The 27576-nt window shown below is 35.4% G+C and overlaps 2 protein-coding genes and 1 pseudogene across 2 annotated transcripts; all 3 read left to right on the top strand.

The window, feature by feature from the left end:
- Window positions 1-8: 8 nt before the first annotated feature.
- Window positions 9-27139, top strand: LOC120772463 (cytochrome P450 6g1-like). Its single transcript, XM_040101090.1, has 5 exons — window positions 9-253; window positions 21802-21916; window positions 25434-25906; window positions 25988-26779; window positions 26837-27139. Exons 3-5 carry the CDS (start codon window positions 25442-25444, stop codon window positions 27137-27139), a joined length of 1560 nt encoding a protein of 519 aa, XP_039957024.1. The 5' UTR covers window positions 9-253; window positions 21802-21916; window positions 25434-25441.
- Window positions 4344-9008, top strand: LOC120772462 (cytochrome P450 6g1-like). Its single transcript, XM_040101089.1, has 4 exons — window positions 4344-4395; window positions 7268-7740; window positions 7822-8613; window positions 8706-9008. The coding sequence occupies exons 2-4, from the start codon at window positions 7276-7278 to the stop codon at window positions 9006-9008; spliced, it is 1560 nt and encodes a 519-aa protein (XP_039957023.1). The 5' UTR covers window positions 4344-4395; window positions 7268-7275.
- On the top strand, window positions 16834-18121 carry LOC120770778 (annotated as a pseudogene).
- Window positions 27140-27576: the final 437 nt, after the last annotated feature.

Raw genomic sequence — 27576 nt, 5'->3', positions numbered from 1 at the left:
GAAAATGTGTTACTGAAACCTTATAAGGATGCGAAACAACGCCTACGTAATGATGGCTGCGTGAGATTGTAGATCCGTCATCTGAACTTTACTACCGTCCAAGTGGTTGTTTTTCTATTTGGCAGGCTTTGCGGCGTTCTCTGCGCTGATCGAGCTTATCTAATTGTGGCGCAGGAAGAGGAAGAAGCAATTGAGCATAACCAGAGATGAGGCGTCATATATCTCCATTTCGAGCTTACATATGTATCCAAAGGTAAAATTTGTATAAACTTAAACTCTAATAGTTTTTCAAAACTCGAAACACATCAAACAAATGTATTCTCTTAAGAAAGGAATCCTCTTTGGTAAATTTCTAAAAACTGTTATTAGAATTTTCTGTCGCCATAGAATGAGGTTATGCGAAATATCATGACCTATCGAGAACTTCATTCGGTATATGTGTGTATAAGTATTTGCCTTACCTCGTTTTGCATATCGGCCAGAAATGCTCTGGAAATCCAGGTCCCCATGTTGTCTGTCTATTCACGAATGGATGTCCGGTATTATGGAATACGTGTGGATTGCTGTCTGACTAATAACGCATATTTTGCTTATTGTCGAAGCCATTCAGCCAGAAATGAGCCACTTCGCTGAAGATGATTTTTCGATGAAAATCTGGATAATTTTCAAGTTGTTGCTCAGCCCAATTCGCGAACATTCGACGATTCTGTCAAGCGGCTTCAGCTTTTGCGTCAATTTGATCTTGTTTCGGCCTCAACTACGTACAAACATCACCGACAACATCAGGCAAAACCACTATAGACTGTACATTCACCAGAAATATTAATGTTGACATTATGCCGTATGTTGCTTATTTCACATATCACAGACCTACATATGTACATATGTATCTACATACATAAAAATGAATCCCAAAAATGTATGTACGCGCATAACTTTCATACGACTTAACCAAATTTGATAATTCTTTTCTTAAAATGTTCGTTGAGGCTCAAGGATGGTTTTTACGGCAAGAAAAATTTGAATAATTACCGAAAAACCCCTAAAAACAGCCCTTTTCTTTTTCCCATACAAACGAATGAATGTTTGTTTGTTAGTCACGCTTAGAGAACGGCTGAACCAATATTGATGAGGTTGTTCGTTGTGGATCGGGGACGGTTTAGAAATAAAAATACCTTAAACTTTTCATGAAGAAAAGTCGGAGTATTGGATAATTCCAAAAAGTAACTTCTTTCCACACAAATTTTTTTTAAATTTTTGTTTGTTTGTTTTGTTTTTCAATATTTTGATTTGGAAATTATTTGAATCGTTCAATTTCGGTCGCTTGCTTTTTTATTCCGGCTATTCAAAAGAAAATTATCGAAAATTATTCAGTGAAAACTTTATTTGTGTTTCACACAAAGTGGTCAATTGCGAAGAGCCCTAATATCGATCGGCGTTCTTTTTGCCATCAACGTATGGCAGCCCAAGGCAAGGCAAGGCAAGAAGTACTCCCAGGATGCGGTGACATACATATGTACGTGCGGAATTATGGATCGCGGTCAATCAGCAAGCGATCGTCACGATGTCACAGCACGACTTTTCAAACAACAGCTACGATGTTTGATGGGCTTTATCTTGAAGCAACGTAAATATATGTGGTGCTGTTAGTTGCTAGATGTACTCTGTTGAGTGGCAAAAGAGAGGTTTGCCGCACGCACACATTCCTTTTTGGATGGTGGTTACACCAGATCAAATTGATGAATTCATTTCTGCTGAAATTCCTGATGCAGAGAAAGATCCAGTATTATACGAATTGATGAAAACCAATATGGTTCATGGGCCTTGCGGACACCACAATCACACTTCGGTTTGTATGTCTGACGATAAATGCATCAAACACCAACCACGTGCTTTTCTTTCGGAAACACAAACTAGAAATGATAGATATCCATACTTAGTTAAATAGTACTTTTGCAATTCATAAACGCTTTCCGACTGTTGTGCGTCTCGCTGTTAATTTGGAGAGTGTATTTCAACCCAGAAAATACAGTACAGCCGGCGGTGTTTCCACTCCAGCAACAAAATTAACATTGACGAGTTGAAGTTCGAGATTTTTCGCGATAAACATTTCGACATATCAGCCTTCAAAACTGCGTCAATTATGGAATACGAACAAAAATGACATTGCCGAAGACATTTTACATCGTCTTCGCTAGAAATTGGAAATGGGTCAATACCGGTTTATACTTCCGGTGGTTTGATATCAATTCCATTTGCCGTTTATCAATTCACGAAAGATGAACTCATCACGAATGTTCGGACGTTCGGACATTGGACAAATTATCGTAACTACGATTCCTTAAATGCATGCGCAATGTTAGCTGCCAAAAATACCGATGTTGTTGACTTAAGCTGGAAGATTCAAAGTCAAATTCCGGGAGACTTGCGCTCATACAAATTGATCGATCGTCTTGACAATGAAGACGACGCCGTGAATTATCCAGTGGAATTTCTAAATTCTTTGGACAGGCTTGAGATGCCACCGCATCATTTGCGTCTCAAAGTTGGATGTGTCGTTATTATGTTCCGCAATCTGCCCTATCGAATACAAGGAAATGCTTAATTCTAAGAATTTCTTTGAACTCTAACGATTTGCCATTTCAGTTCAAACGCATGCCGTTTCCAGTGAAAATTGCATTTGAGATGACAATCAACAGGACACAAGGCTAGTCGCATGGTGTGTGGCATAAATTTGGCAATACTATGAGTTTCACACGGTCAGAGATACATACGTGGCGTGCTCACCAGTTGGAAAACCATCTTTTCTGTACACTTACGCACCAGAACAGAAACCAAAAAATGTTGTTTATCATGCTGCGTTACATTGAAAAAAATTAAATGATAAAATGATTTAACTTTCTTTTCATTTCAAAACACATAATTTCACGCAGGACAACGGCTGCGGGGTCAGCTAGTGTTAAATAAAATTGTTGTCGTATATTAATCGTAATAATAAGTAATTTATGTTTCTATTATGTAGCTGTTTTTTTTATTAAAATACTTAAAACAGCGTCAATCTTATTTTCATTGCAATCTTTTACCTTAAAAGCGATTCGCTAACATAGACGTTCCACGTTAAAACCAACAGCCGTGTGCCCCGGCACAGCCCCACCCGATTTTATTAGAGGCACACACACATACTATACACGCATGTGCTTATGTAATTAACACCAAGCCAGTTTATCAACAGTTATTATTTCAAATTTGATTGCATCACTGTGCGCAATTATAGAATGCAAATGATTGTTTTTATTTATTTCTACGTCTAATTTGTTTGATAATTAAAAAACTTGGCAAGTAGCAAAGCATTTAAATAAGTTGTTTAAGAAACACCCACACACTCACGCCCACACACGCATGTGCACGTCTTAGCCGTCATTACCGGTGCATTATTTGAAGTTTTCGCAATTGATTATTGATAAATAATATATGTAGCGGTTTATTTATGTATGTATGTATGTATGTGTGTATATTAGGGTGCTTCAAAAATTTCTTTTTTTGAATTTTTTTTCCAATTTGTGCGACAAAGTTTGATTATCTCAATTAGACGATTTAATATGTGACCTGGTCTACGAAAAGGGAGCTAACGTGCGAAAACTAGTTTTCTGGGAAAATAATCGTCAGTTTCTCGTTATCTCATTAATTGTTCTCCTTTTTTTTGACACCTAAGCCGCCTTTCCGTAGACCAGGTCACATATAGTGTTTTGAAATTTGCAATTTTTTCAATAAAAATAAGAATAGTTTCTGAGAATAATAATTTTTTTCGTGGAAATGTTAAAGTTTGAAAAGCCAACTTAATGAATATGTGATGGTTATTTCTGAGAAACGAAAATTAGTTGGTGAAATTTTAGTTTGAATGAAAAAAAGAAAATTCCTATATGAAATGTATGGGCACCTAAAAGCTAGTAGCGACCCCTTAAAGTTAAGCTACAGCGCCTGGCTTGAGGGAGGATTTTTTCTTTGTCAATCACTAACATTTGAGGGGGTAAGAGTTGAAAAATAATTGCAAAAATTTTTTTTGAAGCACCCTAATGTATATATGCATATGTTTATACACAAAAGGTAAAGAATTGCAAATTTAAATTATATTTTCGGAATGCCCAAGTTTTTGATAACACAATTCTACATATGTACATATGTCTGATACATTTTATAATACATAAACACACGTACCCCTACAAACATCCTAATGCACATTTAACAATCTCTTAAGACTTATGTATGTATGTATATTTTAGATAGAAAATAAAAGCGCCAGCCTGTAGGACTAGCATACCTAGTATTATTTTGGAAGCGCGTTGCTGAAGTTCGGCAGAAATTAAAACTTCCTTTATAAATAATATTTTTCTTAAGGTATACTATATAAGTTAAAAAACTTTTATTATTTTTTTTTATAAAAAGAAATATATTTTCGGAACTTTATTGAATTCCGAAGTAGAACTAAAAGTTGCAACTAATTAAGAGATTATGAGTTATGATTAAGAAATGAGATTCGCTGACCTATGAAGCTCACAGCTTTGTACTGCACGCGTAGCAGCTTCAGCGTTTTTGTCGGTGTCAAATACGATACAATAACTTTGTATCGTGTGATATTAATGCATCATATGAGATTTTTTAAATGTGTGGAGTGTTAACTAATATTAACCAAAAGCATTAGTGTGCTCAATTCTTAAAAAAAATGTTAAAAATAATATAGTGGAATTTTTTCTTTTATAATTATTATATGATAATTTTATCGAAGTCACTGCAGTTGATTATTATATAATAATTTTATCGAAGTAATTAAAAGTGATGTGTTATATAAATTATATAAACTTTTGTGTTTTAATTAAACTTTTGCAACAAGAAAAAAAAAACAATCTAAATTTATTGCATTCAAAATTTTAGAAAAATAAAAATTTTTAAAATCTTGACAAAATGTTGCAGTAAAATATATTAAAATATAAAGTACATTTATTTGAAATAATAGAAGGTATGTCGATTTACTGTTAAATATAAACAAAAGAAAGTATTTTAACGTGCTTAAACATAAAAAAAGCAAAAAAAATTACAATAAAAATAAAAAAATATGAAAATAATAATATTTTTTTAATCAATATTATTAGTGCAAAAACCATAAAACAAATTTAAAAATATTGAAAATTAAAATAAAAGGAATTTTTTTAACTTTAAAAATATTTTTTAGTGAACACAAATAAAAAAAAAACAAGAAAAAACGTTAACCGAAGCTGAATACCCTTCGCAGGTGCATTTCTGTTAGTAACTATGTGTTCAGTTTGTATGGCAGCTATACGCTATAGTAAGCCGATCTGAATAATTTCTTCGCAGATTACATTTTTGGCTTAGAGAATAATCTGTGCCAACTTTCGTGAATATATCTTGTGAAATGTGAAAGTTTTCCATACAAGAGCTTGATTCCGATCATTCAGTTTGTATGGCAGCTATATGCTATAGTTAACCGATCTGAACAATTTTTTCAGAAACTATATTGTTACCTTAAAAAATAATCTATACCAAATTTCGTGAATATATCTTGTGAAATGTAAAAGTTTTCCATACAAGAACTTCATTCCGATCGTTCAGTTTGTATGGCAGCTATATGTTATAGTGGTCCGATATCGGCAGTTCCGACAGATGAGCAGCTTCTTGAAGAGAAAATGACGTTTGCAAAGTTTCAAAACGATATCTTTAAAACTGAGGGGAGTTCGTATAAATGCAAACAGACGGACGGACGGACAGACAGACAGACGGACATGGCTAAATCGACTCAGCTCAACATACTGACTATTTATATACATATATACTTTATAGGGTCTCTGACGCTTCCTTCTGGGTGTTACAAACTTCGAGACAAACTTAATATACGAGTACCCTATTCAGGGTATAAAAATCAGTTTATAGTAAAACGTTTGAAGATTTTGAAATATATATACAGAGTTTTTCAATAAGAATGATACAAAAATGGTTTGGGATATGTATCAATGAAATTCTTAATTCATGTGAAACTAAATTCGAATGTATGGAATTCAATTTCTTTTGTAAGGCCATCACGGGCACACTTGCAGACGTCCGCACGCTGAACACACTTTTCGATGGAAAACCGCAAAAAACGGCCGATACTGCTGCAATTTCACGTCTGATATTCGTACAAAGCTCATCAGTCCCAGGCTTGTTGTTGGCATAAACCATAGACTTGACGTAATTCCACAGAAAATAGTCCAATTGACTGGGCCATTTCGTGAGATAAAACGTTCACCAAAGATGGTTTTCAATGAATCAATTGTGACATTCGCTGTGTGGCTTGTGGCGCCGTCCTGTTGGAAACACATATTGTCCAAGTCCGTATCATACAATTTGGGTCAAAAATATTCGATTATCATTGAGCGGTAGCGATTCTCATACAGAGTAACGTGCCGGCCTTGATCATCAAGGAAAAAGAAATACGGTCTACTTCTATAGTGCTCTATTGAAAACCCCTGCATATATTATGACAAAAATGTACCCGGAAATTGTAAATAAAACGCAAAATATCTAATTATTCATCAAATTTATTTTGTCGTCTTCGAAATAATCCCCACCAGATGTAATACATTTTTGCAGTTCTCGAAACTCTTTTCTTAAGCACTTTTTGGGATGGCCTTCAGCCCCTTCAGCGAATTTTGTTTTATCTCTTCGATCGATTGAAAAAGGGTTCCACGAAGAGGCAATTTCAATTTTGGCAACAAGACACATTGGGGAACAAAACCACATGGAGCCACATCTGGTGAATACGGTGGTTGAACGATGATATATATCGCTCTCGAAATGGTCAGCTTTAACATTTTTTCACGAAAAGGGTTACCGAACAACTGTCGTTTTCGATAAGAGGGAGCTCTTTGAAGATCGCGTGGCTTAAAGATTTTAGGGCTAACCTTGGTAATTATGGGGTTTAAAGGTCGTCCTAGCTACGTTTCGATCAATGATAGCTACTGGAAGGATATTACAGCCCTCATAAGAATGCTCTAACTGAAATTGTATATAAATTTATTGATTTTAAAATAATAAAGAAACTACAGCTTTGTACAGCACAGATACTTTGCTTCTACAAATAGACGGTAGCACATACTATATACATAGGGCTCGAGTTCAATCCAGAAATTAGCCTAAATGTTATATTATCCATCAAAATAACTTATAAATAATATTTTTCTTTACTCTCCTTACCATCTACGCTCTTCAAAAACAGTGCGCATAATGTTGTCGGTAAATACTGCTTGCCTCTTGGCGGCCCTCTTGGCGCTCGCCTACGTTTGGTGTCGCTACACGTATGGCTACTGGAAACGCAGTAAGATTCCCTATATGACGCCATTCCCACTGATTGGCAATATGCAAGTTTTGTTTACAATGAGCAACAGTTTCTATCTATATCTATCGGACATTTATAAAGACGCTAGAATGTCAAAAGCTGCGGCAGTCGGCATTTACATATTCAATAGGCCAGCGTTAATGTTACGTGAACCGGAACTTATAAAATCCGTGCTAATCAAGGAATTCGAGAAGTTCGCCAATCGGTCAGCCGGCTGTGATCCACACAATGACGCTTTGGGTTGGAATAACCTATTTTTCGTACGCAATCCACAATGGAAGGATTTGAGAACGAAAATAACGCCGGTTTTCACAACGGGAAAGATCAAACAAATGTACCCACTAATGACTGAGGTTAGTATGCGCATAAAAGTACCTAACCTTTGTATTAATATATATTTTTTACTATGTGTATCCCTCGTTACGCACCTATAGATCGGTACGAATTTGGAAGACCATTTGAATTCGTTTGCGAAAACAGACGACGCTTTCGAAACTGAAGTTAAAGAGGTTTGTGCAAACTTCACCACCGACATGATTGCCACCATCGCTTTTGGTGTAAAAGCCAACAGTCTTGTAAATCCAAACGGCGAATTTCGCACTCAAGGACGAAAATTGCTCACATTTACACTCCGTCGTGCCATTGACTTCTTCGTAGCCTTTTTCGCTCCCAAGTGGGTCTCTACATTGCGTATTAAAATTTTTACAACCGAGTTTAGTTCCTTTTTACGTGGCACCATCAGTCATGTTATGGCGTCAAGAGAAGAGAGCAAAGTAACACGTAACGACCTCATCGATGTGTTGGTGAGCCTTAAAGAAGAAGCAGTTGCGAAGGGCGAATATAATGCTCAGGTACAGGATATGTTGACAGCACAAGCTGCCGTATTTCTGTCAGCTGGTTTTGAGGGGCCATCTTCGACGATGACATTTGCTCTATACGAATTATCCAAACGACTCGACTTACAAGAACGTCTGCGAAATGAGATTTGTGAAGCTCTTATAGCTGAACAGGGTACAATGTCATATGAGACTATCAATAATCTACCATATCTGAGTATGGTATTAGACGAAGTGTTGCGTTTATATCCAGTACTACCTTTTCTCGATCGTGAATATCTGCCGAAGGAGGGGGAAAAGCAATTCGATCTTAAACCGTTTTACGATTACACAGTACCAATAGGTATGCCTCTTTATATACCAATCTTCGGCATACAGCGTGACCCCGAGGTGAGTTGGTTTAGCTACGGCTAGCTCAGTACTTAGACAATTAATTGAAGTTCCAAGCAACTTTTATGGTTACGACAATATTTTAATTCTAGTTTTGGCCCAATCCCGACACTTTCGATCCTGAACGCTTCAACGCCGAGAATAAGAAAACCCATAAGCCTATGTCCTACCTTCCTTTCGGCACTGGACCACGTAACTGTATTGGTAGTCGCATCGGTTTGTTGCAGTCGAAGGTCGGTTTGGTGCATATTTTGAAGAATCATTATGTGACCACATGTGAGAAGACACCGTCGGAAATGACTTTTGATCCATTTTCCATATTTCTAAGTTATAAGGATAGAATGTACTTGAAATTTGTCAATGACAAACGGTATGAACGCAATGCCAGGCAGTGAATGTTCGAAAGTCGAATTAATTTCGAAATATCAATTTTAATTTTTTGTAATAAAAAGCGAACTTCTTGAACAAATTGTATTACAACAAGTAAGGAAGGGCTAAGTTCGGGTGCAACCGAACATTTTATACTCCTGCAAACTTGCAAGAATCAAAGCCAGGGAAATAGTACTTTAAGATGTAAACCAATCATATAGAGTAAAGTCAGCCGGATGTTCGAAAATTCTGATATTAGTTATATGGGGGGTAAGTCAAGTTTTCGCTCAAATTTATCTATTTTAGGCGCAAAGATACATTGTTATGAGCAAAACACGCTCTGTAATTTTCATTGAGATAACTCAAATATTGGCCGTAATATGCGGTACAAAGTAAAAAGGAAGTTCGAAAATCTTTATGTTTGGTATATCGGTACTCAGAGAAGTCCATTGTCCAATTTTCTAACCGAATCTCATAAAGCCCTCTCATACCTTCTTGGATGTCAAATATAATGTCTTTGGCGTAATTAGTTATGGATTTATTACGCTTTTAGCAATTTTGAACAGTACCGTTATCTGGGGAGTAAGCTGGGTTATTGTCCAAATTATCCATTTTCAGACTGTCGGTAGAAGTTTTTAAAAGATTTGTACTCAGCAAGCTACATCTGAGCGTTAGCCGGAAATGTTGGGATGTCGGCCTTGGTTAGATAGCTGTTCACTATAAAGACGGGGCGTTGTCGTGGTGCAACTTCCAAGCGTCTGCGATGTCTTTCGGACCCGATGGATCCTTCGTTTGAGTCTCTTAAGGACTTCCACGTTAAACCTGGCGTTGACGGTTTATCCAATAGAAACAAATTCAAGGTGGACGATGCCTTTGATGTCAAAAAAGTTAATGAGCATCGTTTTCACTTTGGATTTGCTCATTCTTCCGGTCCGACCTCTTCTCGGCCCTCCAAAAAGGCCTGGAGCCATCAAAACACACCACTTCTTGCTAAAGCAACATTTGGGTAAGCCTGCTTGATCACATCAAACGTCTCTGTCGCAGATTTTCTGAGTTTCACACCACCACTCACAGAAACACGTCGCACGAAAATGTTTCTGACTCTCCAGGTGCTCGGAGACAACTGACTAGCCGCTCGTTCGTTAGCTATGAACGCCCTCTACCGAATCCAGTCGTTGCGCGCACGCTCCGAAGTACGGACGCGGCGAAAGAAAATCAGTCTTATTACTTTCCGTACAAATCCTGTACATATATTGTATAAAGTCAAGATAACGTGGTTGCAAATACCTTATTTGGAAAAGACAATGTATGTACTCGTACCTTTTGCACTTTTTTTTGTCTCTTCCAAATAAGGTATTTCCAGCCACGTTATCTTGACTTTATACATTATAAATAAGAACTGTTAGAGCAAAGAATTTGTCTCAAATTTTGTATTCCTTACCGAATTTCGTGTGCGGAATCGTAGCGAATGTTGGAAAAGGCTTACGGTGATTCAAAAACATATTCCTACGAGTTCTACAAAGCCTTCAAAGATAGTCGAGAGATGGTTGGAGACATACCTCGTTCTGGACGACCTTCAACCTCTTCAGAAAATATTATAAAAATGAGGGATATGGAGTTTGAAAATCTTCAAGCAAATTTTACAGAGATGGCAAGAGAGCTCGACATCTCTCGTGTTATTTTGGTGGATATTTTGGGTATGAAACGCGTTCTTGCTCGACTCGTCCCGTTAAAACTGATTATTTTTCAAAAAGAGTACAATTGTGACCGAATTTAAAGCCAAAAGAGCAATGATTACCATCGATCAACCACCATATTCACCAGATTTGGCCCCTCGTGATTTTAGATTTTACAGTAGGCATGTTTATGTACCAGTCTTCGGTATGCAACGTGACCCCGAAGGGAGTTGGTTTAGCTGCGGCCATGAATTGGCCGAATTACTTCCAAGCGACTATTTCATGTTCAAGAGATCTCAAAATACTGGTCGCTAGGAAGAAATTTTCATCGACTGAAGAGGTGATCGGCGAAACAGAGGCCTATTTTGAAGATGAAAACAAAACGTACTACAAAAATACATAGTATCGAAAAGTGGGACAGTCGCTATAACCAGTGTAGGTGTGTTCGTATATCACCCTTCAAGGGAACTATGTTGCAGAAGAAAAAAAAAACAAATTTTGCCAAAATATGTGTTTTACTATGGTAAGCCGGGGACTTTTCAATTGATTATGTATATTAACACTAAACCGGCCGTAAAACCGCTTACTGATAATTAACTGTATATTATATGAAATTTTATTTAATTTCTGTGTGTATTTATAGACTAGAATAAATGTTGATTTACTTCTAATACTGATTAGATTAATAGTACACAAAAAAATTAAAGATTATATTTTTGATTGATTAAGAAACATGCACATGCACACACACCCACACACGCATTTGAGCATCTTAGTACTCATTACGGGCCACTTCAACTTTGGTCGCCTTGCCGTGGCGAAGGGGCTCAAGTAATGGTAATGGGCGCATCCAAAAAGGGAACGCACATTTGGATACGTAAAGTGGTAACACCTTCTGCGATAGGAATTAAGGAGATTGGTGTTTGGAATAGGCGGAGTTACGGACCTAGCGAAATTCTGAACCAGCACGACACTAATCTAAATAAATCTGACTATATTCTCCTAAGATTGGACTTCATAGGGGTTTCCAGGTGAGAATATCCTCTAGACGAGAATGGAAAGAGGCTTAGCAGGGGAGGACAATACTATCTGTAATTACCCAGCTTTATGACAAATAAAGCATCGAACTTTTGGAATCCATCAGATACCAAAACTTGAATGTATGTATGTATATCTACAAAAAGCATAAAGGGGATAAGTAAGTAGTTGCAATGAAGGCACCAAATGGTTTGAACACCTCAGCCGAACGTGATATCAAGATAAGGTCTTAAGTTAGTGTACAAAGATGGCGCTACCAGCGTTAATTGAGCGCGAAAGGCAGCTCTCTTACCTACTTACATACCATGAACATAGAAATTTGTTTAATTTATTTAATTTATATAATATTTAAAACTTTGTGGTGAAATTATCTGAATTATGTGATCCATTAAGATAAGAATCACTGTTATATTGTTCTATTAAAACGATTGAAATTTACTCTAATTGTGTGTTGGCTAATTTTAATTTTATTCCACCGAGTCATTTTCAATTTGTTTTTGTGCTACATTTTAAATAGTGCAATTGTTAGTGTTAATTTATATTGCTTACTTAAAATTCTTTCTTGTTTTTATTCGTTTCCATCTTTGTCCACAGCTGTTTGCGAGTTTCTTACTTTTCGTGTGTTACTGTGCATCTCAAACTGCTCGCTACATTGGTTGTTATCTTTGATAACCAACTATTTTTATTGCATTCATTTGTTATAAATATTTCTGTCATTGCTCTTTTTACTTTTATTATTTAACATTTTTTATATTTTTTTATTTAATAGTGTTTTTGTTCCTTATGACTTTCCGAACTGCTCTGTGAAAGGCGAGTCGGAACGCTTTGTTTCTTGCTGGCTTTGTGATGGGCTTACTCTTCTTAAATGTGCTGGACTGACAGGTAGGATATTGTATTCCATTCGTGACAGTAAGGGCTTGCGCTGGTCTTGCTTAAAATGCAGACCAACAGAAATTGAATTGTTTAAAGCTTTTAAGCAGGCGCGCTATGGTTTTAAGGAGATTGGTCGTGAGCTTGAAACCCTTACTGAAAAATTTAGGCATTATGAAACGTGGTTTCAATCATGCATCTAAACGTAAACGTCCGTCTGGCGAAGACACCACTGTATCTTCCTTAAAAAGAATGTCCCCACCCACTATTGACCTCATAAATCGTGCATCCCCTTGTCCTCAAGGAGAGAAGGTTCCGTCTGCTCAGGACACAGAGAAAACTGTTACTGAATACGGTAAGCGGAAAACTTCTCAAGATCCGCCTCCAAATACCTCCAAGTCAGCTAATAAAAACTTAGTTGTAATACCGCGAAAAAAGGCATATTTTATCTCGAGACTTGCTACGGATCCACAGTCGATGATATAAAAAATTATATCTCGTCGAAATTAAAAACGGTAGATACAGACATCCGTAAATTTAATTTCAAATACAACAGGGATATTTCGACGTATCCGCTGATTTTCAATTGATACTTGACAACTCAGTCGGGCCATCTGGGGTCTTTGTGCGCGAATTCGAGCAACCGAAGTTAACGTTTTTTCTTGTTTTAATTACATTTTATAATAACATTGTATAGAAATGCTGCAAGGTGATGTGAAGGATGTGTGTTCCTTTATTGCGAAAAAAAAAATAATTTTAAGTTAACTAAAATTTTTCTAAATTAAATAATTAAAAAAATTTAAACATTTAAAAAAAGTAAAACCAAAATTTAAATAACAAACTTGGTAAAACATCACTTATTGTTGAAATACCAATCTATAGAATAATCTTCGAAAATTCAAATAAGAATCTATAGAAGTGTCTTTGAAAATTTAAATAAAAATCTATAAAACAATCTTTGAATCTATAAAACAATCTTTGAGAATTTAAATAAAAATCTATAGAATAATCTTCGAAAATTTAAGTAAAAATCTAGAGAAGTGTCTTTGAAAATTTAAATAAAAATCTATAAAACAATCTTTGAAAATTGAAATACCAATCTATAACAGTCTACGATAATTTAAATAAAAATTTATGGAGCAATCTTCGAAAATTGAAATACCAATCTATAGAATAATCTTCGAAAATTCAAATAAGAATCTATAGAAGTGTCTTTGAAAATTTAAATAAAAATCTATAAAACAATCTTTGAGAATTTAAATAAAAATCTATAGAATAATCTTCGAAAATTTAAGTAAAAATCTAGAGAAGTGTCTTTGAAAATTTAAATAAAAATCTATAAAACAATCTTTGAAAATTGAAATACCAATCTATAACAGTCTACGATAATTTAAATACCAATCTATAGAATAATCTTCGAAAATTGAAATACCAATCTATAGAATAATCTTCGAAAATTCAAATAAGAATCTATAGAAGTGTCTTTGAAAATTTAAATAAAAATCTATAAAACAATCTTTGAGAATTTAAATAAAAATCTATAGAATAATCTTCGAAAATTTAAGTAAAAATCTAGAGAAGTGTCTTTGAAAATTTAAATAAAAATCTATAAAACAATCTTTGAAAATTGAAATACCAATCTATAACAGTCTACGATAATTTAAATAAAAATTTATGGAGCAATCTTCGAAAATTGAAATACCAATCTATAGAATAATCTTCGAAAATTCAAATAAGAATCTATAGAAGTGTCTTTGAAAATTTAAATAAAAATCTATAAAACAATCTTTGAAAATTTATATAAAAATCTATAGAATAATCTTCGAAAATTCAAATAAAAATCTTTAGAACAATCTTTGAGAATTTAAATAATAATCTATAGAAGAGTCTTTGAAAATTTAAATAAAAATCTATAAAACAATCTTTGAGAATTGAAATGAAATATATATTTTCGGTTGAAAATAGATAAACAAAATCTATTTAATGCAATTCAAAAAATAATTTGAGGTCATACGTAATTTTTTTCAGTTTTTGGCAAAATTTATAAAATTAAAAAAAAATTAATAATATTTATTGATAAAAAAAGCAAAGAGGTATTCCTTAAAAAGTTTTCGATGCATAAAAGCATCGGAAAAATCGTAAAACCTACATATTTAACAGTTAGATTATTAACTTGTTTGAATTCGAATTCCTTGTGACTTCTATTATTTGTAAAATTCTTATAATAAAAGATATATAAGATAAGAAAAATTGAAATAAAATAAAATAAATAAAAAATAAAAATATTATTATTTAATAAAAATCATAATAATTATAATTTAATAAAAATATTAAAATATTTATTGATACAAAAACCAATATGTCTACCTTCGAAAAATATTTTGAACAAAAAATCAGCGGAAAATCATGAAATAAAAATATTTCAAATTGTTTAATTTGGAAGTTAGGAAATTTATATAAGATAAGAAAAATGAAAACTAAACACAATAAATATAAAAAATACAACAAAATAACCTAAAAAATAAAAATAATAGTATTTGATAAAAATAATAATTATTTATAATAAAAATAAATAAAATTAAAAGTTTCAATTGCACATAAAAATATAATTTTCTTAACTAAAATTGTGTTTCCAAAAATCGTAGTGAACTTCTAGAGAAATATTTATGTTATAGGTTAAAATATACATACTTATTTTATGTGGAATTTCCCAGCCTTTCTTACAAAAACAAATATTTTTTTTCAAAACCAGTTTGAACTGCAGTTTATTGAATGACCCCAAATTAAGAATTTGAAACCTTCTTATCATGACTTTAATATTAATAAAATATATCTAGTATATCCAATATTAATTAGGACAGTTAAAACCTGTTGTTTATTGCATGACCAGGAATAATGGGATGCCCAACTCCTCTCTCACTGGAAGTGAGAGAACAACTGCTAAACGTCAAAACCACCTAAACTTTGACAGTTGACTGGATTGGGGTGATTTTGACGTTTAGCAATTGGAAACGAGGGACGGCCAGATTGAAATCTTACCAAAAAAATATGTAAACGGAGGAATTTGTTGCCGCTGTTCAAGATCGCTAATAAAAATTTAAAACAATGAAAATCAATGAAAATGCGAAATTTAAATATATTTCATGAAACGTTTTGTAATTTGATGCATAATAGAATTAATTTTCAATTACAAATGATTAACAACATTTGATAATTGAGAACGAACAGCCTTAATTCACCTTATTAAGTATTGAAAGATCAAAAGTCAGTTGTTTTAATATACCATAAAATCATAAAAAAGGATTTAAGTAGTTTCGTCATATGTATATTAAAAGTCCAATATATAATAATTTGCAATCGTAATAAATGTTGCGTGTTTTAATTTAAAATGCCCAAAAATTCTTATTTTGTTCGATCTGGCCATAATGGAAAATGTTATAAAAAACGCTTATTTTGAGGCGCTCTCACACTGGAATAAGTTGGGCATCCCATTATCCCTGGCATGACTTGCAGAAATTAACTAATCATGTCTTACTACTGCGAGGAAGTAGACAAATACGGTTTATCAGCACACTTGAAGAACTTGCGCAACACCATATTAGGGCACAAACGAGCTTAGCATTACTCGACAATTGCTTATCTTCAAGCTGAAACGATTTTAAAGAGATGACTTGCACATTTTAGTCAAACATACATATAAGCTTATAAATAAATAAGTTAGTAAATATATTTATATATTATCAATGAGTGCCTTAGGCAATTAAACACTTAATTAAGAAAATTTATATATTTCAAACGGTGCAGGCAAAACTATCTCGTTCTCTAATTGCTCAACCGTAGAAATTTTTCACGAAAATCGAAAAAGGTACCGAACAATTGTCATTCTTCTCTGAGAGAGCTTTAGGATGATCGCATGACTTACAGATTTTCAGCCGAATCTTGATACATATCAGACTTAAGGGGTTTTTTAGCTTAAATCGATTGATAAAAGGTACCAGAAGGATATTACAGTATCATTGATTTTAATTAATTAAAGCAAGGAAACGAAAGAAAGTACAAATTATAGAAATGTAATTCAAAGTAGCTTTTAGAGTTGCAAACTAGCCACGCCACAAGTCGGTGAACTTACTAAAATAATTAACGGCTTTTATAAAAACTTTCACTTTTTAAATATAAATACTAAATATCAATCCCTTTTCTCGGGTCGCTCATTTATCTTTTAAATGTGCTCACCACCCCTCTACTATCTTCGAATGCAGTGTTTATAATGCTGACGGCAAGTGACGTATGCCTCTTGGCGGCTTTCTTGGCGCTCGTCTACGTTTGGTGTCGCTACACGTATGGCTACTGGAAACGCAATAAGATTCCCTATATGACGTCATTCCCACTGATTGGCAATATGGAAATTTTGTTTACAATGAGCAATAGTTTCTATCTTTATCTATCGGACTTTTATAAAGACGCTAGAATGTCAAAGGCTGCGGCAGTCGGCATTTACATATTCAATAGGCCAGCGTTAGTGTTACGTGAACCGGAACTTATAAAATCCGTGCTAATCAAGGAATTCGAGAAGTTCGCCAATCGGTCAGCCGGCTGTGATCCACACAATGACGCTTTGGGTTGGAATAATCTATTTTTCATACGCAATCCACAATGGAAAGATTTGAGAACGAAAATAACGCCGGTTTTCACAACGGGAAAGATCAAACAAATGTATCCACTAATGACTGAGGTTAGTATGCGCATAAAAATACCTAACCTTTGTATTAATATATATTTTTTACTATGTGTATCCCTCGTTACGCGCCTATAGATCGGTACGAATTTGGAAGACCATTTGAATTCGTTTGCGAAAACAGACGACGCTTTCGAAACTGAAGTTAAAGAGGTTTGTGCAAACTTCACCACCGATATGATTGCCACTATCGCTTTTGACCAATAGTCTTGTAGATCCGAATTCCGAGCTTTGTGCACGAGGCCGAAAACAGCTAACCTTTACATTCGGTCGCGCTCTTCAATTCTTCATTAGATTCCTCTATCCGAAATGGTGCTCTACATTTCGTGTTAAATTTTTTGCAGCGGAGTTCGAAACCTTTATACGTGGCACCATTGAACATGTCATGGCGTCAAGAGAAGAGAGCAAAGTAACACGTAACGACCTCATCGATGTGTTGGTGAGCCTTAAAGAAGAAGCAGTTGCGAACGGCGAGTATAATGCTCAGCTACAGGATATGTTGACAGCACAAGCTGCCGTATTTCTGTCAGCTGGTTTTGAGGGGCCATCTTCGACGATGACATTTGCTCTATACGAATTATCGAAACGACTCGACTTACAAGAACGTCTACGCAATGAGATCTGTGAAGCTTTCGTAGCTGAGCAGGGTACAATGTCATATGATTTGGTGCATATTTTGAAAAATCATTATGTGACCACTTGTGAGAAGACACCGTCTAAAATCGCTTTCGATCCACTGTCCATATTTCTAAGTTATAAAGATAGAATGTACTTGAAATTTATCAATGACAAACGCTATGAACGCAATGTTAAGCAGTGAATGTTCGAAATTCGAACTAATTTCGAAAAAGTGTCGATGCAATTGAAAATGGTTTAACATTTTTTCTTTAATAAAAGTTATTTAAAAAATTATTTAATGATAGCTGCAAGATACACGCACAGTGTGGAGATCCGCCATCTGCACTTTACTACCGTCCAAGTGGTTATTTTTCTATTTAGCAGGCTTGGCGGCGTTCTCTGCACTGATCGAGCTTATCTAATTGTGGCGCATGAAGAGGAAGAACCAATTGAGCATAACCAGAGATGTGGCGTCATATATCTCCATTTCGAGCTTACATGGGTATTCAAAGGTAAAATTTGTATAAACCTAGACTCTAATAGTTTTTCAAAACTCGAAACACATCAAACAAATGTATTCTCTGAAGAAAGGAATCCTCTTTGGTAAATTTCTAAAAACTGTAATTAGAATTTTCTCTCTCCATAGAATGAGGTTATGCGAAATATCATGACCTATCGAGAACTTCATTCGGTAAATGTGTGTATGAGTATACATACACTTTACCTTGGAGTTTAACTATACAGCTCCAAGCAGCATTCAAGGTCTTAACCTCGTTTTACATATCGGCCAGAAGTGACCTGGAAAGCAGGGCAGCATTTGGTGCAGACGACACTCCTCTACTGAGTGCCAGATCAAGGCAACGAGGGCAATGAGATAGTGGACGTGATTTTCATAAGTGGTGTACGGATGCCATCCGAAAATGTGATCAACATTGGAAAACCCACGCACGATCAGAACAGGAGCACGACAAGAAGAATCAAAATGCGATGGAACGATCTACTTAGTTGCAAAACTGCAAAAGTCATGTTTAAAATAGTAGGTCGGAAATATACACAGTTCCTACTGGCGCTCGATAGAAGGATTGAAATACTCACTGGTCACAGTCTGGTGGCAGCACACGCCTGCAGAATGGCACTGACAGTTCGAGCAAACTAGAGAAAATGACTAAAGCAGGGCACCAAGGAAACAATGGAGCACTTCTTGTTTTTTTTTTTAAGTAGCGGAAAGCAAGCCGGAGAGCGGAACTTCAATCCGCAAAACCCAACCTACTCCCAACTCCAAACTCTCCCACGGAATGACCTGATTACGTATTACTTCGTGGCTGTGATAAGACATTTAAGTCTCCTCTATGGCATGGACTGACGGACGCCTAAGCTGCTTCGCTGACAGCTGTCCAGTACTCAGTGGCCTGTCGTCAAACCGTAAACCTACCATCGAGTGTAGTTTTAAGTTTTCCCCTTGTACTTAAAAAGCGTGGGCAATAAAAAAATATATGCTCAGAGTCTTCAAAGCACTCTGAACATGTTCGACCATTCGGACTAATATCGTGCTGGAATCTGTTTAGGTAGTACTTAGGTTAGGTGGAAATTCAGTTCCTTATATCGTCTGTCTATCCACGAATGGATGTCCGGTATCAGTCTTTGACTCCACCGTCCTTTGAGTAATGTTTGCCACCGCTGCTGTCATACTCTCTGACTTTCTCTTCTCTTTTGGCTCATGTAGACTTCTTTGATAACTTGTATAACCGCTCGTATTCATCACCCTGGATGTCAATGGCCTCATATTGGCTATTACTTCAGCAGCATCGCTTGATATTGTTCGAAAAGCACTGATAACTCTTAGTGCCGAGTATTTCTATCGTTCCTGAGACAATACAATCTATTGAAATTTATGTCAAACACAAGCATCCTAAAGGATGACCCCTCATCGTGAACTTCGGTGTCTATCCGGTAGCGCCTATGAGCAAAACTGGTATATGCGTGGTTCATAAGCCTACCAGACTTAACTTACGTACCATTATTGTGGTCTTTTTATCTTATTTCAAGTAAAAAAATTAATAGTGGACCTACCTTGTCAAATATAACGGATTTTTCAAGAAGACCGCTACGACCGAGGTGGTCCATTGACTGGGCCATTTCCTGAGATAACAAGTTCACCAAACTTGGTTTTCAATAAATCGACATTCGCTGTCTGGCTTGTGGCGCCGTCCTGTTCGAACCACATATTGTCCAAGTCCATATCATCCAATTCGGACAAAAAATATACGGTTGTCATTGAGCCGTAGCGATTCTCATTCACAGTTACGTGCCGGTTTTGATCATCATGGAAGAAGAACGACCCACTGACGCCGCCGGCTCATAAATCGCACCAAACGATAATTTTTTCGGAATGCAAACTCATGGAGTAGGTGTGGATTGCTGCCTGACTCATAACGCATATTTTGCTTATTGACGAAGCCATTCAGCCAGAAATGAGCCTCATCGCTGAAGTTGATTTTTCGGTGAAAATCCGGAACATTTTCAAGTTGTTACTCAGCCCAATTCACGAACATACGACGATTTTGGTGGTCAAGCGGCTTTAGCTTTTGCGTCAATTTGGTCTTGTAAGGATGTGGGCCAAGATCTTTTCGCAAAACTCGGCACAACGACGTCACCTAGATGCCCAACGCTTAAGAACGACGTGTGAGAGACTGATTTGAATCTTTCTCAATTGAAGTGATATTCTCGACACTACGGGCACTTTTTTGTCTCACTGGTACGGGAATATTTTATACTGTCTTGTGTATACAAGTTTTTCCACTAGACACTCAATTGTTGATCTGACCGGACGATTATGACGACCATAAAATAGACGTAGCGATCTTAAAGTGCAGGCCACAGGCTCCAAATTTCGGAAGTAAAGTTTAAAAATTTCGACTCGTTGTTGGATCGTATATCTTTTCATGATGAAATGGCAAACCTTACTGAAGAGATATGTCAAAAAAGCGGGGAAAAATATGGTTTCGTTTGCTGCCTCTATCGGTCTACATTGTAGCGTCCCTACTGAAAACCCCGTTATTTGTAAACCTAAGAGGGAAATTTAAGTTGGCTGAAATTCTCCGTCGGTATCGTTTAAACCCAATGTATTTATGAAGAACATGAAGGCGTGTAATCTTAATGAATTGCAGAAAGCCTCACATAGCTGGATCGTTTGTTGTGCTTGCTGGAGTTGGGTTATGAAGAGAGCTATTTGGGGGTAGTATTCGCTGCGTAATGTCGCCAAGACATTTTGGCATTATCGCTGAGATAGAGAAGAGAAAGGCAGCTAGGCGATGACTTTTATAAGAGACACACACACATACTTACATGCATTTGCTTATTTTATTGCATTACTGTACAAATTTATAGAATGCAAATAATTGTTTTTTATTTATTTCTACGTCTAATTTGATTGATAGTTAAAAAACTTGGCTATGTTTTATTCATTGAGAGTTTAAGTAGCAAATCATTTAAATAAGTTGTTTAAGAAACACCCATACACTCACGCCCACACACGCATATGCGCGTCTTAGCAGTCATTACCGCCGCATGATTTGGCGTTTTCGCAATTGCGCACCGGTAAAATTAGGCGCACACTCGTGTTTTTGTAACAACATGATTAAACATGTAGCGGTTTATTTATGTATGTATGTATATATGCGTATGTTTATACATAAAAGATAAAGAATTGCCAATTTGAATTATGTATATTTTCGGAATGCCCAAGTTTTTGATAACACAATTCTACATATGTATGTATGTATGTTTGATACATACTTATTTACATAAACAGACGTATACATACAAACATCCTAATGTACATTTAACAATCTCTTAAAACTTACATATGTATGTATGTTTTAGATAGAAAATAAAAGCTCCAGCCTGTAGGACTAGCATACTTAGTGTTATTGTGGAAGCGCGTTACTGAAGTTCGGCAGAAATTAAAACTTCTTTTATAAATAATATTTTTCTTAAGGTATACTATGTACATAATTTAAAAAGAGTTTGTATTTTTTAATAAAAAAAATATTTTTGGAGCTAAGCTCCTCTATTGAATTCCGAATTAGAACTAAAAGTTGCAATTAATTAAGAGATCATGAGTTATGATTAAGGAATGAGATTCGCTGACCCATGAAGCTCACAGCTTTGTACTGCACATGTCGCAGCTTCAGCGATTTGGTTGGTGTCATATGTACATATCTTTATATCGTGTGATATTAATGCATCATATGCGATTTTTTAAATGTGTGCAGTGCTAACTAATATCGACCAAAAGCATTAGTATGCTTAATTCTTAAAACAAAAAATTTTAAAATAATATAGTGGAATTTTTTCTTTTATTATTATTATAGAATAATTTTATCGAAGTGACTGCAGTTGATTATTATATAATAATTTTTTCGAAGTAATTAAAAGTGATGTGTAATATAAATTATATATTTTTTTTGCGTTTTAATTAAACTTTTGCATCAATAAAAAAAAAATTTAAATTTATTGTATTTAAAAGTTTAGAAAAATGAAAATTTTTAAAATCTTGACAAAATGTTAGAATAAAATATAATACTTATATTTTAGTACATTATTTTTGAAATAATAGAAAATCTGTCGAGTTACTGTTAAAAATAAGCAAAAGAAAGTATTTTAACGTGCTTAAAATCGTATAAATCTCAAACTTAAATATTTTAAAGCAAAAAAAAAAAAAACAAACAAAAATAAAAATAAAAAATTATAAAAATAATAATATTTTTTTAATCAAAATTATTAGTGCGAAAATCATAAAATAAATTTAAAAGTATTGGAAAAATTACAAAAAAAAAAGAATTTTTTAAACTTTTAAAATATTTTTTAGTGAAAACAAATACAAAAAAGCAAGAAAAAACGTTAACTTCGCTTGCTGCTAAATACCCTTCACAGGTGCATTTCTGTTAGTAACTATGTGTTCAGTTTGTATGGCAGCTATATGCTATAGTTAACTGATCTGAACAATTTCTTCGGAGATTACATTGTTGCTTTAGAAAATAATCTATACCAAATTTCGTGAAGATACCACGTCAAATGCAAAAGTTTTCCATACAAGAACTTGATGCCGATCGTTCGGTTTGTATGACAGCTATATGCTACAGTGAGCCGATCTGAACAATTTCTTGTGATTTTACATTATTTCTATAAACAATAACTCATACCAAATTTCGTGAAGATATATCGTCAAATGAGGAAGTTTCCCATACAAGCATTTCATTCCGATCGTTCGGTTTGCATGGAGCTATATGCTATAGTTAACCGATCTGAACAATTTTTTCAGAGTTTATATTGTTACCTATAAAAATAATCTATACCAAATTTCGTGAAGATACCACGTCAAATGCAAAAGTTTTCCATACAAGAACTTGATTCCGATCGTTCAGTTTGTATGACAGCTATATGTTATGGTGGTCCGATATCGTCAGTTCGGACAAATGAGCAGCTTCTTGAATAGAAAATGATATCTTAAAAACTGGGAGACTAGTTCGTACATATACAGACAGACAGACGGACAGACAGACGGATATGGCTAAATCAACTCAGCTCAACATACTGATCATTTATATATACACTTTATAGGGTCTCCGACGCTTCCTTCTGGGTGTTACAAACTTCGTGACAAACTTAATATAACCTGTTCAGGGTATAAATATTCGATTATCATTGAGCGGTAGCGATTCCCATCCACTGTCCTCGAAACACTTTTCGTACGCACTTTTTGGATGGCCTTCAGCTCCTTCACCGAATTTTGCTTTATCTCTTCGATCAATTGAAAACGGGTTCCACGGAGCGGCAATTTCAGTTTGGGAAACAAGAAAAATGAAACGGAGTCAAATCTGATGAATACGGTGGTTGAACGTTGATATTCATTGCGATGCGTTGATGCATTATCCTTTTGTTAAATTCGTCTAATCGTTTTTCCACAATTCCCGTTTTCGACGGATGTTCTCACGCAACAAATTTATGATGCACTAAACCACGAATATCGAAAAAAAAAATGAAAATGAGCATTACTTTAATTTTTGAACGGCTTTGGCGTAGTTTTATTGGTTTCGGCTCGTTTTTATTTTCCTCTATTCCGATCATTGTTGACTTTTTTTGCATATTAAACTCATAAACTCATGTCTCCTAGGCAGTTATAATGCTCTCTGAATGTGGAATCGGAATTCGCATGTCCAAATAGACATATTTAGGGTACGCTTTTTGAAAAAAATTCAGCTTTATCGGGACGAATCGAGCAAGAACGCGTTTCATACCTAAAATTTCCACTGAAATCATTCGAACGGAATCGCGAGAGATGCCAAGCTCTCTCTCCAACACTTGTCTGACGATTTTCCAGCACCAAACCCTTCCAGTTTATGAATGGAAATGAGGATTTAAAAAAAAAACGAGAGCAAATCTTACAAACTCATTGAGAGAATAATGAATAGTGAGCACAAAAGTGTCCAAAGCCGATCTTATAGCTATGGCAACAAAATCACTGTTTACCAGATATGTACTATATGTCTAAAATTTAAAAAGACAAAGTTCCTGATATCAATACACATATAAACTTATATATATACATATACTTATATATATAATGTATATTATTATACTATAGATAAGCCGTGTTATCTTGTCTTTTTTTATTTTATAGAATACATATACTTATATAGTAGGACAGTAGTAACTGTTGTTTATTGAATGACTGGCAGAAATTAGTTAATAATTACTAATTAAACCACCGACACCTAGGCAAACAAAGCATAAACACATTTAATCAGCACACTTGAAGATCTTGCGCTACACCGTACTAACATACCCTAACGAGCTTAGCATTGCTCGCCAATTGCTTATCACGAAGATGAAACGATTTTAGAGCGATGACTTGCACATTTTAATCAAACATACGTAAAGACTTATAAATAAGTCTATAAAACAGTTTATATAAATATTATCGGCGATTGCCTTAGGCAATTAAATACTTAATGAAGATTATTTATGTATTTCAAACGGTAGAAATTCGGTTCAGTCGTACCTGTATCGTACATCGCTCTCGAAATGGTCAGCTTTAACATTTTTTCACGAACAGCGAAAAGGGTTACCGAACAATTGTCGTTTCCGATATGAGGGAGCTTTTTGAAGATCGCGTGGCTTAAAGATTTTAGGGCTAACCTTGGTAATTATGGGGTTTAAAGGTCGTCCTAGCTACGTTTCGATCAATGAAAGCTACTGGAAGGATATTACAGTCCTCATAAGAATGCTCTAACTGAAATTATATATAAATTTATTGATTTTAAAATAATAAAGAAACTACAGCTTTGTACAGCACAGATACTTTGCTTCTACAAATAGACGGTAGCGCATACTATATACATAGGACTCGAGTTCAATCCAGAAATTAGCCTAAATATTATGTTATCCATCAAAATAACTTATAAATAATACTTTTCTTTACTCTCCTCACCATCTACTCTCTTCATAAACAGTGCGCATAATGTTGTCGGTAAATACCGCTTGCCTCTTGGCGGCTCTCTTGGCGCTCGTCTACGTTTGGTGTCGCTACACGTATGGCTACTGGAAACGCAATAAGATTCCCTATATGACGCCACTACCACTGATTGGCAATATGGAAGTTTTTTTTAAAACGAGCAATAGTTTCTATCTATATCTATCTGACGTCTATAAGGATGCTAAAATGTCAAAGGCTGCGGCAGTCGGCATCTATATACTCAACAAGCCAGCGTTAGTGCTACGTGAACCGGAACTTATAAAATCCGTGCTAATCAAGGAATTCCCGAAGTTCGCCAATCGGTCAGCCGGCTGTGATCCACACAATGATGCTTTGGGTTCGAATAATCTATTTTTCATACGCAATCCACAATGGAAAGATTTGAGAACGAAAATAACGCCGATTTTCACAACGGGAAAGATCAAACAAATGTACCCACTAATGACTGAGGTTAGTATGCGCATAAATATACATAGCTTTTGTATTAATATATATTTTTTACTATGTGTATCCCTCGTTACGCGCCTATAGATCGGCACGGAGTTGGAAGCCCATTTGAAATCGCATGCGAAGAATGGTGATGCTTTCGTAACTGAAGTTAAAGAGGTTTGTGCAAGCTTCACCACCGATATAATTGCCACCATCGCTCTTGGTGTAAAAGCCAACAGTCTTGTAAATCCAAACGCCGAATTTCGCTCGCAGGGACGAAAATTGTTCACCTTTACATTCCGTCGTGCCATTGACTTCTTCATCGCCTTTTTTGTTACCAAGTGGGTCTCTACATTTCGTATTAAAATTTTTACAGCAGAGTTCAGTTCCTTTTTACGTGGCACCATCAGTCATGTTATGGCGTCAAGAGAAGAGAGCAAAGCGACTCGCAACGACCTCATCGATGTGTTGGTGAGCCTTAAAGAAGAAGCAGTTGCGAAAGGCGAATATAATGCTCAGGTACAGGATATGTTGACAGCACAAGCTGCCGTATTTCTGTCAGCTGGTTTTGAGACGTCATCTTCGACGATGACATTTGCCCTATACGAATTATCGAAACGTCCCGATTTACAAGAGCGTCTGCGCAATGAGATCTGTGAAGCTTTCGTAGCTGAGCAGGGTACAATGTCATATGAGACTATCAATAATCTACCATATCTGAGTATGGTAGTTGACGAAGTACTGCGTTTATATCCAGTACTACCTTATCTCGATCGTGAATATCTGCCGAAGGAGGGGGAAAAGCAATTCGATCTTAAACCGTTTTACGATTACACAGTGCCCATAGGTATGCCTGTTTTTATACCAATCTTCGGCATACAGCGTGATCCCGAGGTGAGTGAATTTCAGATTTAACCGAATTCGATCGCCCTTACAATCTCTCAATTCTAGTTTTGGCCCAACCCGAACACTTTCGATCCTGAACGCTTCAACGCCGAGAATAAGAAAACCCATAAGCCTATGTCCTACCTTCCTTTCGGCACTGGACCACGTAACTGTATTGGTTCTCGCATCGGTTTGCTGCAGTCTAAAATCGGTTTGGTGCATATATTGAAGAATCATTATGTGACCACATGTGAGAAGACACCGTCGGAAATGACTTTTGATCCACTTTCCTTAGTGCTAAGTTATAAGGATGGAGTTTACTTGAACTTTGTCAATGACAAACTCTATGAACGCAATGCCAGGCAGTGAATGTTCGAAATTCGAATTAATTTCGAAATATCAATTTAAATTTTTTGAAATAAAAAGCAAACTACTTGTCAACCCTTGTTTCACTTTTCTCACGCTTTCGTCGGTTGATGATATGCAGTAGCAACCAAAAAATGGAATTTTTTCGAACGATTATGTTTTACAATTATTGACGTATTAACTCATCAAGAGTGCATAGAAGACCTTAATTAAATTTTTGACGATGAAGCTCGATCAAGGACAGTGTTTAGCGATGGCATGGTGAACTCAATCGAAGTCATACATCAATCCAAGACGAATTTCGGGAAGGCCGTATAAAGTCAGTTGATGTTCCGGAAACTATTTATGGTGTGCGCAAACTGATATTGCAAGATTATCATGTGGCCTGAAATATGTTAACCAAATACGATAAGGTGGCTTCGAAACACGTCTATGACAAG

This window comes from Bactrocera tryoni, chromosome 3 (genome assembly GCF_016617805.1).
Source record: "Bactrocera tryoni isolate S06 chromosome 3, CSIRO_BtryS06_freeze2, whole genome shotgun sequence".
NCBI lineage: Eukaryota > Metazoa > Arthropoda > Insecta > Diptera > Tephritidae > Bactrocera > Bactrocera tryoni.
Note: the sequence above shows the minus strand (reverse complement) of the source record. Positions and strands in the feature narration are given on the sequence as shown.